The sequence below is a fragment of the Neovison vison genome, chromosome 2 (genome assembly GCF_020171115.1).
Source record: "Neovison vison isolate M4711 chromosome 2, ASM_NN_V1, whole genome shotgun sequence".
Taxonomy (NCBI): Eukaryota; Metazoa; Chordata; class Mammalia; order Carnivora; family Mustelidae; genus Neogale; species Neogale vison.
This window is the reverse complement of record NC_058092.1, coordinates 184,365,676-184,377,736: the sequence shown is the minus strand read 5'-3', so window position 1 is coordinate 184,377,736 and position 12,061 is coordinate 184,365,676. Positions and strand designations below refer to the sequence as shown.

The 12,061-nt window shown below is 55.5% G+C and overlaps 1 protein-coding gene across 1 annotated transcript; it reads left to right on the top strand.

Moving 5' to 3' along the window:
- The first annotated feature begins 691 nt into the window (after positions 1-691).
- On the top strand, positions 692-7,398 carry TYSND1 (trypsin like peroxisomal matrix peptidase 1). The gene is made up of 4 exons (XM_044239683.1): positions 692-1,997; positions 3,700-3,830; positions 5,099-5,284; positions 6,580-7,398. The coding sequence occupies exons 1-4, from the start codon at positions 817-819 to the stop codon at positions 6,795-6,797; spliced, it is 1,716 nt and encodes a 571-aa protein (XP_044095618.1). The 5' UTR covers positions 692-816; the 3' UTR covers positions 6,798-7,398.
- The last annotated feature ends 4,663 nt before the right edge of the window (positions 7,399-12,061 follow it).

Below are 12,061 nucleotides of genomic sequence, written 5' to 3'. Positions count from 1 at the left end.
ACTGCTGTTCACTGAGGCTCTGGCCCTTTACTGAAAGAGTGTTGGGCCCCTAACCTAGATACATCCTAGGTGGTGGTTATAAATGTATGGGAAAAGTGCACACTGCAAAGTACAGGGCGGTAGAATTGAAAATTTTTACTTCAGTTACTGTTCATAGTTTTAAAGGGCAATTTTACTTTGCGCAAACCCAGTTTTCACCCGTTTTGTCTCAGGCTTTGGCATCAAAAGCTTCCTAGGTGTAGTCCTGTGAGCTGCGTTTCAATTTCAATTAGTAATTTCAAATTACTAATTCGGCCAAAGGGCCAAGGATATCCTTGCGCTTATCAAGCCCGGGGCCAGAGGCCGCTGGTTTAGACCTGAGCGGATACTCAGGTCCTATCACTGCCTGGACAAGTCTAGCCACGTCAGCCCTCATTTCTATTCTTTTTCTTGCAGCCCAACGAACAGCAAAGGTACTCTGTCTTGCCCAAACCCCGCCTCTCGCTAAAATCACACGCCGCCCACTCTCCCAGAGTTTATCCTCCTGCACAGCTCCCGCCCCTCGGTGGCACAGGCACCCAGAACGAACGGGGCGGGGGGGGGCAGGGGGCGGGGTCCGCCTGGGCAGCCAATCAGAGCCCGGCCCGAGCCCAGCCAATGGGGGCGGGCAAGTTGGGGCTTAGCCAATCGGGTCCGACGAGGAAGGCTGGAGTCCGTGTTTGCAGCTCTCGCTTGTGCCTTTGGGTGACGCTGAGTGGGAGCCGCGCGGGGCCCGACCGGGGATCTCTGTCTCTCCGTCGTTCCTCTGGAAACCCAGTGTGCATCGTTCTGGAGGCCATGGCGCGGCAGTGGGGGCCCTCCATGAGGGCGGCCGAGAAAGCGGGTTGCGTGGTGAGCGCCTCCCGGGCTGGGCAGGCCGAGGCGGACTCGTGGAGCTGCAGCGGAGTGATCCTGAGCCGCGGCCCGGACCTGGTGCTGTGCCACGGGGGCATCTTCACCCCCTTCCTGCGGGCCGGGAGCGCGGCATTGACCGCGGCCAGCGCCTCCTTCCTGCCCAGCGACAGTTGCGATGACGACCTGCGCCTGCACGTGCAGTGGGGTCCGGCAGCCACGAGCCCCGCAGGCCGCGCGGAGAGGGGCCGTCCCGGCTTGTGCACGCCCCAATGCGCCGGCCCGGAGCCCGACCCGCCGGCCCGACCCCGCGGGCGGCTCCTACAGTCCCCGCGGCCCGCCGAGCTGCTACTGCTGCTGAGCTGCCCGGCCTTCCGAGCCCACTTCGCGCGCCTCTTCGGGGGCGAGGCGGCCGAGCAGTGGCGCTTCGCGAACGCGGCGCCGGACGACGAGGTGTCGGAGGAGGAGGAGGAGGACCAGCTGAGAGCGCTGGGATGGTTCGCGCTGCTGCGCGTGCGGCCCGAGCCGGAGGAAGAGGAGGCGGCGGCGGCGGCGGAGGAGAGCGGGCCGGCCGTGGCCGTGGCGCCTCTCGGGGCCGTGCCCAAGGGCGCGCCGCTGCTGGCCTGCGGCTCCCCGTTCGGGGCCTTCTGCCCGGACATCTTCCTCAACACGCTCAGCCGCGGCGTGCTCAGCAACGCCACCGGCCCCCTGCTGCTCACCGACGCGCGCTGCCTGCCGGGCACCGAGGGCGGCGGTGTGTTCGCGGCACGGCCCGCGGGGGCGCTCGTGGCGCTGGTGGCCGCGCCCCTCTGCTGGAAAGCTCGCGAGTGGGTGGGCCTCACGCTGCTCTGCGCTGCCGCCCCTCTCCTGCGCGCCGCCCGAGCCGCACTCGGCCGCTTGGGTCCAGGACCCCGCGCCCTGGCCGCCCTCCTGCCGCAGGAGATGGGCGCGCCGTGGGGCCTGCCTCTCCGAGACCCCGGCCCCCCGTGGGCGGCTGCGGCCGTGCTGGTGGAGTGCGGCACCATCTGGGGCTCCGGAGTGGCCGTGGCGCCCCGCCTCGTGGTGACCTGCCGACATGTGGCCCCTCGGGAGGCGTCCAGGGTCCTGGTGCGCGCCACACCCCCTAAGTAAGGCCCGCGAAGTTGCCCCAACTCTGCCCGTCCCGGGGGTCTCAGATCGTAACTCTGAGGATAATGGAGGCCTTCTGGCGTCATGCTGATGCTTTGACGGCGTAGCGCGGGCAGAGACCTGAGTCCCTGCGCTCATCCTCGGCGTTCACAACCTTAGTGTAGGGCGTTCGGGGCCTCCTTCTTGGCAGGGGGTGAGCGGGGCTTGAGCAAAATGTCAGGCAGTTCTGGATTGGGGGGGCAGGGCGGAGTCTCAGCATCCCTGGCTGGGCGGGCGTCTCTGAGCACCCTCTCCCAGCTTGAATTCCTTCTGAACTCTGCTGTCTCATACATAGCTTTGCTCCCACACAACACTAGGCTCCTTGGATGGTGACTTCCCCACCCTGTTCTGTCTCCCCTGAGAGGGGTGGTGAGGTCTCAGAGGCCTAGAATGCTGCCTTCCTGGGGTCAGGAGAGGAGCCTCTTAATCTTACTTGATCGCTATCTTAGATCTTAAGCAGAACTTCCCATCCCGGTAAAAATTACATGTGTGGAGTTAGACCTAGTTAGAATGTGGGATTAGGGCGGAGCCCACAGACGCACTGGAACAATCTTTGGATGACCTGGCAGCCAGGTTTGGACTTCAGTCACTTCCATCTCTGCAGGGAAAGGGCCCTTGGCCTTCTTTCCTATCTTTTGCCTGGTAGCAGGGACAGCAGCCTTAGCTTCCTGGCTTAGTTTCTAGGATGTGATCTGTTTCTGGGACCTCCCACGAGCCAGACTTAGGCAAGAGCAGAGCACTATTGCATCTTTTTGTTAATGCCTGATGTTCGTACCCGGCTCAGCCCAGCCTTGCAGCCCAGGCCTTTCCAAATCCCGCTACTGAATTTCCAGGGTTAACCCCTCTCCTCCACCCCCCGCAGCCGGCAGGACAGCCATGGCACTCTAAGGAAGAGGGTAATGAGGATTTCCAGCAGGAGTGGTGTCCACTCCCCCTCCCCTGACAACACACACACTTGTTTCTGGGGAGCCCATGGGGTCTGCTGGAAGCTTTTCCTGCAGTGTAGGACGGGGGCTCCTCTGTGATCCCGGGCAAGTCAGTCTATGCTGCCTCTCCCCGAGTTGACTTGTAAAGTCTTGGAACACAGTCTGGGACACACTGAGAGCAGAGATGTGCTAGGGTGTATGTATGTATGTAAACAGGGACACAGCGTTGAAATCCTACGCCTGCCCCACCAACTGGGGCAAGATTGTTTTCCTGCAATGAGACCATGAAGGAAAACACTGGGAATGTGTGCCCTAGCTTCTGCCACTTAACCGTGTGACCTTGAGGAAATTACTCAACCTCTCTGGGCCTCAGATGTGCCATTTCAAATGGCGGTAACACCAGCGCCTGGTTCTTAGGGCTTCGATGGGAACTAAATGAAATGGGGTGCACAGAGCATTAACACCTGAGCTGGCCCACAGCGCTCTCCAGGTGTCAGGGCTTAGGAATATGGTGAGACGCAGGGAGCTTACATAGAAGTGTGAAGCTTATGTTTGGAAGTACCCCAGGATGGCCGAGGGGTGTGCCCAGAGATGCCTGCCTGGCACGTGTCAGGGCCGACGCCAGACCCGTTAACCCCCAAGTCCATGACTTCTAGAGTCACTCTCATCCCCTTGCTTCCTCCCAGCGCTGAAATGGTCAGAAAGCTAGCACTCACTTTGTTTCCCTTGCTCCTAGGAGTGCCACAATCTGGGGACGTGTGGTGTTTGCCACCCAGGAGACCTGTCCCTATGACATAGCACTAGTGAGCCTGGAGGAGGACCTACACGATGTCCCCCTGCCGGTACTGGCTGAGCATTTCCAAGAAGGTAAAGGACAGGGTGCCCTGTGGTCTGTGGCAGACCTCAGGAAGCAAAGTGCTGGGCACTCGAACCCCCTAGGTCGGGGGCCCGGTTCCCTAGGCGGGCTCCCTGCCTCGCCCCTGACAGAATGATGACGGTGGCATGAGTCTGGGATGAAGTCAGCCTGCCTTGAGCACTCTGGCTGGGTTGCTCTTGGAGGTTTCCCTGCTTGTGCCCAGCATGCGTCAGGTCCTAGTCGTGGTGGGGGTGTGTGTGTTGGGGGCGGGTGGTGGGGTCCCCCTGAAGGGTAAGGCATACCTTTTTTTCCCCCTGAGGCCCTGCAGCGGTGTCCTGTGGAGGGACTGAGCTTGGGGGCTCCTTATAACATCGCAGGCCTGCCAGAGCGCTGTTCTGCTTTTGAGGCCCCAGTGGCGTGGCACACTGCCTGGGGAGTGCCTGAGGTCTCCAAGTGGGCATCTCCTCTGCCACTTGCTAACCCTGTGTCCTTGGACAGGCAACTCCTTATTCTCTGCCTCAGTTTCCACATCTGGAAAATGGGGATAAGGTTCCCTGCTTCTGGGCACTGTGAGATGTGGGTGACACGTTTGCCTGTAAAGCAATTAGCTGCGTGTGCCATGCATGAGCACTTGGTAAAGGAAGTTACTGGCAGGTTCTTGGTCATCGTCATGACCATCTTTTTTTTTTTCACTTGATCTTAGCCAAAAGGCAGAGAAGCGATGATCACCTTTTTTTTTTTTTTTTTTTTTTAACCAAGAGACTTCTTAGGAGGAGATGGGTATTAGTGTCACAAACATTTATTTTTATTTTTTTTTAGGGTTTTATTTATCTGTTTGTCAGAGAGATCACAAGCAGGGGGAGTGGCAGGGAGAAGGAGAAACAGGCTCCCCATGGAGCAGGGAGCCTGATGGAGGGCTTGATCCCACGACCCTGGGATCATGACCTGAGCTGAAGGCAGATGCTTCACCCACACAAACATTTATTGAGCACAGGGCTGGGTACCAGGGACCCTGAAAAGCAGCTCCCCGGTCCAGCAGGGAGATGAGGGCCAGAGAACAGCCTGATGTCAGGAACAAGTGGTGAGCAGGTATGGAGAGCTCAGTGGATGTCCTGGCTTCTTCCCGTAGGGACCGGGGGCCGACTCCCTGGAGGCGGGAGTATCTGAGCAGCAGGGCAGGTTTGGGACTTTGGAGAGGGCAGGGAGCAGGATGGGGAGTGTGTGAGTCCTGTCAGACAGAGGTGACTCCCTGCCTTCGCCCACCTTTCTCCCCGGGCAGGAGAAGCTGTCAGTGTGGTGGGCTTCGGCATCTTTGGCCAGGCTTGTGGGCCCTCGGTGACCTCAGGCATCCTGTCTGCTGTGGTGCGGGTGGATGACAGACCAGTGATGCTCCAGACCACCTGTGCCGTGCATGGCGGCTCCAGCGGGGGACCCCTCTTCTCCACCCGCACAGGAGACCTCCTGGGTAAGCAGCCCCTTTGCCCTCTCCCAGCCTTGCCCTTGCTGGAGCCTCAGTGCCATCTAGTGAGTGCTGGACATCCTGCCCCGGGAGCCACCCTTGGCCTGGGACGTTGGTGGTCCTGATGCCCAAGAGGTAGTGAGCCAAAGTTGCCAGGTGCTTGTGCTCTCGAGGGGGGAGAGGGACAGAGGTTGAGCAGGGAGGGAAGAGATCTGAGTCCCGGTTCCTTCTCTGCCACTAAGCCACCCTGTCACCTCAGATAAGTCCCCACACCTCGTTGGATCTGTGACACTCAGGAGTTGGATTAGTCCAAGAGTCACAGGTCAAGTGAATGAGTGTGGGAGTGAAGACAGCAGGGAGTGGAGCATCGGGGTGACGCGGGGGTGAATGGAACCCCACTCCAGCACCCCACGGCCTCCTGACACAGGACCCCTCCACCTGCACTCCGGCACCAGGACCCCTGCGGTGCTTCCCCTTCCCTTACTTTTGAGGTCATGAGGAACCTCGCCCTGTGCTAGCTAGCGGGAGTGGAATCTCTTGCTTCTTCAGCTGTGGAACACATAGTATTGGTGGAATCCCTACCTCACAGCCCTGTGAGAAACAGATTGACCAGTTAGAGCACAGTGTTGAAGTGCGGATGGTTCTTTTTGTCTTGAGCCTTTACGTGTCCCGGCGAAACACTTTTTTCCCAAGTTTCTTAGGCACTTGCCCACAGTCTTTTGCCCACTGTAGAGCAGCCGGCAGACAGCATCTTAGCCAAGTGATGGAGGTTAGCTAGCATCACAGACGTGCCGACAGACATCCTCCATCTCCCAGTGGGTCGCCCGGAGAAGGGCGCGGGACGGTATTCCCAAGCACCTCAGACCTCATACTTACCGTGAGGAAACACTGGGTGATCCCAGTGTGAGGGACCTGCTGAACAGTTGACCCGTGCTCCTCTAAGCATCAAGGCCACCAGCAGTGGGGAAAGACAGGAACTGAGGCAGATCGGAGAAGACTCTAGAGACAGGAGCCAGAGGCTGCCGGGGCCCTGGATTGCATCAGGGAGCAGAGAAAGCTCTCATGGAATCACTGGCGACATCTGAACGTGTCTTGTATTTCAGTCATGCGCATTGCTCCAAGGTGACTTTCCTAGTTCTGAGGACCGTTTTTGCAGTGACATGAGAAGCTGGGTGAGGGGCAGGCAGGGACTGTACTATTCTGGCAAGGCTCCAGGCTGGGGATGGGCCTCCACTCCCATTTGTACGTCCATCCATCTGTCCCGCGGCTCACACCCCCTTTCCTCTTTGACCCTTCCACAGGCATCGTGGCCAGCAACACCAGGGACAATAACACGGGGGCCACCTATCCTCACCTGAACTTCAGCATTCCTGTCTCGGTGCTACAGCCGGCCCTGTGGCAGTACAGGCAGACGGGGGACCTGGACGGCCTCCGCCAGCTGGACGGTGCCACGGAGCCCGTGAAGGTGGTGTGGCGGCTACAGCGGCCCCTGACCGAGGCCCCGCGGAGCAAGCTGTGAGGCAGCATCAGGCCTCTGGAGAGAAGAGCCCCTGTTTTACATCACAGTGAGCAGCGGCCTTGGGATGTGGACAGGGTGCACCCTCCCAACCTTGTTCAGCTCTGGAATTGGGACCAGACCCCATGGGTCTCCAAACTGGCAGCCTTTTTTGGGGTGCCCTTTTGAGCCCTCACCTCAGTCTGCCCACTGGCACTAGACTTAGCTGTGTTATTTCTCCTTCTGGGGAGCCCTGTGGGCACATAACAGCCCTGGTCCTGAGAGATGGAGGCCAGCGGAGGGCAGGGCCAGCCCCGGCTTTGCGTCTATTCCCTGTCTCCTGATGGCTGCTGGCCGCCAGAGCAGTGGTGTTACTTAGAAACCCTCGGCAGAGAGGCCGGCCCTGACTGTCTTTCTGGATCTGCTGCATCCCTAGGTGGAGTCCCTGAAGGTTAGGATTCGTGGATCTTCGTAAGTCGGGTGTCGCTGACCTCCAGCGGCACTCTGCCACAGTGCCTTTACTTTCCTGCCCATAAAATGGGCCTCAGGGATCTCATGGGGTAGAATGTGTCTCACTGAGGGTTGGGAATAAAGAAGATGTCTAGGAGAAACTCTGCTTCTATAATCAGGTTCTTTTTTCTTCTTCTTTGTTGCAAAAGTTGAATTGGGAAGAGGAAACCACCAGGCACAGAAATACACCTTTTCTGTCCTACTTTCTTGGCGAGGCTGTGAGCTCGGGGAATACTCTCATGCCAGATGGGCCTGGCCTCAGGCCATGGTGCCAGTCAGCGCTGTTTGGGGCTCGCAGCCCCCGGAAGGTGGCGGTCTTGGCCGGGCAGTAAGGGCTTCCAGAGCAGCCAGGATGCATCCAGTCCTGTACTAGGCCCTGAGGGTGGGTTGGGGAGTTCAAGGTATGAAGGAGACCATGGCAGCCCCAGGGAGCTAAGACCAGCCTTGCAAGTCAAGAACATGTACTGCATATCCAGGGTCCTGCACATGTCCCCCCTCAAGAAATGACTGTGAGGTCATTGACAGTTTGAATGCCATTGTGGGGGTGGTGACTGGGGGACTAACTCTAAGCCAAGAGAATCGCCGGGAATACTTCGTTTCCAGCATCTGCCTGTTGCTTGTCAACTGGACAATGAAAACTCCTGCGATGGTTGTTCTCCTCTTCACAGCTTCAGAATGGTCCAGAGGCCAAAGTTAGCTTGAGAGAAACCCCATAGTAAAGTAGTGGCAGCAGGGGATGAGGGCTGGGGGCTGACTTAGCTGGGGGTGGGAGGGGAACATTCCTTCCAGTGGGTATCAAGGAGCTTGGCATTCTGGGGAGACTGGTGTGTCAGCCCATGAGTGCGATGGGCTGTGTCCTAGGGCCTTAGGGAGAGGGGATCAGGTAAGTTCTCCTCAAGGTGTCTTAGGAGCTGAAGGCTGTGAGGAGAGTAGGTCTTCACATGATGGCCTGGACACAGGCAAGGTGTTCCAGTTGGAGAGCAGCAGGAACTGGGACAAGGAAGTGTGAGCCTTGTGTGTTCTGGGCAGTGCTAAGTGGAGGGGAATTGGAAAGGAGCAGGATGGTGGGCTGGGGAACCAGCTCCATGGGGCCAGGTCGGGGAGAAGATGGGTGAAGTAGGACGGGTGGGCATGGAGGAGACCAAGTGATGGGACAGGAGCTGGGACAAAGCCGAGAGAGAAAGGGAAGATGTGCCTGCGTTTCTGACGAGGACAGTAACATATCTGATGAGTTTGGGGGCAAGATGTTTCCTCGGGGTGTGTGGGACCTCAAGTGGAGAAGTACAGTGGGCTGTTGAGTAAGTAGATGAGTCGGGATAAAGCAGGACCCCCCACCCCCACCCCCAGCTTAGCGGCTTCAGACAATAGAAGTTTATGTGGGGTCAAAAGTAGCAGACCGGACCAGCCAGGAAGGGAAGGGGGCTCTGGTGCAGGGGTGATCAAGGGACTGAGGCTCCTTCCCTCTGGTCCTGCAGAGTCCTCTGCCATGTCCTCTCCAACTGGCGAGTGGATGGGGGAAGAGACAGATCTAGACCTGCTTTTTCTTCTACTTTTTTTTTTTTTTTTAAGATTTTGGGGTTCCTGGGTGGCTCAGTGGGTTAAAGCCTCTACCTTCAGCTTGGGTCATGATCCCAGGGTCCTGGGATCGAGCCCCACATCGGGCTCTCTGCTCAGCAGGGAGCCTGCTTTCTCCTCTCTCTCTGCCTGCCTCTCTGCCTACTTGTGATTTCTGGCTGTCAAATAAATAAAATCTTTAAAAAAAAAGATTTTATTTATTTATTTGAGCAAGAAAGAGTATGAGCCCTGGGGAGGAACAGAGGGAGAGGGAGAAGCAGACTCCTCTGAGCAGGGAGCCTGATGCCGGACGCAATCCCAAGACCCTGAGATCATGACCCAAGCCCAAGGCAGATGCTTCACCAACTGAGCCACCCAGGTGCCCCAATTCCTGCTGCTTTAAAAAATAATAATAATTTTATTTTGAAACAATTTAACATGCAGAAAGGTTGCAAGATTCACGGACACCCTTCACCTAGACGCCCCATTCCACTTTTGCCAAATGCCCCTGTGATGTTCTTTGTAATAAAAAGGTTTGATTTGGGATAATGAATTACACCCACTCACCATGGCTTTGATTCCCCCTTTGCCTGGAGCACTTCCTCACTCTTTCCTGAGTCTGATGCCCTTGATCTTCCTAAAGGAAACAGAGAATGTGCCTGAGCCTGAGTCTGTCCAAGCTTCCTCCTGATCAGATTCAGGATATGCCTCTTTGGTGGGGAGATCAAATTAGTGATGTTGTCTTATTGTGACCTACTGGGGGGGTATGTGACATATATTTGTGCTATTACAGATGATAATGTTGGTCGTTTGAGTAAGACAGTGCCTGCGAGGTTCTCGGACCTAAAGGTTTTTTTCCCCTCTTTGTAATTAATAATTATTTTGTGTGGAATCACTGTAAGTGATATAAATCCACTGTTCTTTACCCCACTTTCATCCACGATGTTTATCACCCATTTATGACTGTTGGCTGGATAACCTTAATCATTGCAAAATGGTCGCTCTTTATTTTCACTATTCCTCCAACATTTATTAGCAGGCGTTCCGTTGTAAGAGCTTTCCCTTCCATTTGTTTAATTGTACCTGTTTGGACTCATGGATTCATATTTTCTTCTATGGATTATAATCTGTTATTGTCATTATTTATTTTGATGCTAAAATTGTCTGTTGCTTTTGTCTATGTGCTTTGAGGCCAAAACTGTCTGTTGGCTGGTGGGAGCTCCTTCAAACTAGCTTCTCTGTTCCTTCTTTTGGCATCTTCCCATCGTTCTTTGAGCACTGCCTTCCAAACAAAAATGTGCTGGGCTTGCCTTGTACTTTCCCTGGAGCCAGACATTTCTCCAGGGTTCTGACTACCGGAAAATGGTGTTTAGAAGCCAAGATCTAGGTACAAGGTGTGCTTATGGTTCTGAGGTGTTGCTGCTTCTGGGGTAGACTCTCCGTCTATATGTTTCAGTCTATGTATATGGTAAGCCTTGAGTTACCACCAAGAGTACCGATTTGTATTAAATGCCACAAGGTTCCTTCTTGCTCTCCCGTATTCCTATGTGTTCTCCCTCCTGTCGGTGAGAAATACAGGTACTTGCTTGCTCCATCCCCTGCATGTGGTTGATCTTCTGACCCCCTTGGGAGGCCTCTGCCCATGCTCTGATGCTCTTCTCATATGGACCACCGTTACCACTCCCCACAAATCTACCCACTGATTTTTTTTTCCTACTTCACTGGTGATGTAGGAAAGACATTAGGGGTCAAAGCCAACAGCTAAGAAAGAATTCTTGAGATCTCTTTGGTACAAAAAGGTGGTTTTATTACAGGACGGGGACAGGACCTATGGGCAGAAAAAGCTGCACCGGGGTCATGAGGAGTGGCCCATTATAGACTTTCAAGTTGGAAGGGGGTTAGAGATAGCGTGAATCTCTAAGGAATTTGGAAGCAAGGTTTCCAGGACCTTGAGGGGGCTAGCTATTGTTGGGAAAAAGTCATTTATTACCGTTTAATAAAACCTGAGTCATGAAATCCTTCAGATGTGTATCAGTGGGCCAGTTCCCTGGGTTGAGGGGAGGGAGTGAACATATCTTGGTCGTTTAGAGATAAAGGAAATTTCTAAAGGAAACTTTATATGTTAAAGTAGACTTACAGGATCGGTGGGGGGTGGGGGTTCGAGATAGGATTGTCTTTTGCCCTCAGCAAATTATTAAGATCGAAGCAGTTGAGTCCCTAGAGGAATGTCACTCTGCCTATTGGCTGTTGGGAGCTCCTTCAAACTAGCTTCTCTGTTCCTTCTTTTGGCATCTTCCCATTGTTTTTGGAGTACCGCCTTCCATGGCTGTAGGTAGGAAGGAAATTTAATATTTTTTCTTCTGCCTTTGTTTCCCACATCAATTAGGAAGAGGGAAGGAAGCCACCTTTGCTTCTTAACTCCTTCAGACCGGAAGTGATGCATCTCATTACTGTTCACTGTCCTTTGGCAAGAACTTGGTCCCACCCAGAAGCAAGAGACAGGGTGGGAAATGTCCCTGGCTGGGTAGAAGCTCCCCGGCAGGACCCCCACACCACAGAAGGACCTCTGGCTAAGCTGGCTGACCCTGCCAAACTGGGTCTCATTTTAGTGCTGCCTTAGGAACAAAGACTCACTTCTACCTGAATAAAAATAGGTTTAGTCTTCAGAACCTTGTGGACAGGTGCCAGAAACCTCCTCAACCTGGAGGCTCTAGGGGCCGCTAGGATACATGAGGACCCGGAGTCCTCTCTGCTTTGTTCCCCCTCTTCCAGCCTCCTCCGCATGTGGGGTCTGTCCTTTGTTGTAAGCACAGTTTGCATTTGGCCATCCAGAACTTTCTGGCCCTTCTCTCTAGGCCCTTTGATCTCTAGCTCTCCTTATCACACACCCCGTTTTCAAAATTCCCTCCATAAATGCCCAAGAGACCAGATGTCTGATTGGACCCATCGTCTTCTCGGGTCTTGCTATGGCTGGGTTCCTGGGCCAGGGGGCAGGGTGGTGGTGGGGCAGAGAAGCCCTGCACAGCTGTCTGCGTTGCACACGAGGCTGGGTGTGGGCTCAGTGAAGGGCCTGGGGCTGCCAGTGTTGACCGGACAGAGGCAGAGCCTGAGCCTGCCAGGGGGCCAAGAAGAGACAGGCAGAGGTGCAGGAAAAAAACCAGGGAGGTTAAGACCTAGCTTACCAGCATCCCCCATACTCCTGGATATGTGCTAGACTGCGTTTC

What these genes read in the sequence shown, in the direction of transcription:
- TYSND1 (XM_044239683.1), top strand. Translation starts at nt 817, where the DNA reads ATGGCGCGGCAGTGGGGGCCCTCCATGAGGGCGGCCGAGAAAGCGGGT. An exon ending in GTGCGCGCCACACCCCCTAA is followed by an intron (nt 1,998 to 3,699) that starts GTAAGGCCCGCG and finishes CCTTGCTCCTAG; the next exon opens with GAGTGCCACAATCTGGGGAC. An exon ending in CCGCACAGGAGACCTCCTGG is followed by an intron (nt 5,285 to 6,579) that starts GTAAGCAGCCCC and finishes ACCCTTCCACAG; the next exon opens with GCATCGTGGCCAGCAACACC.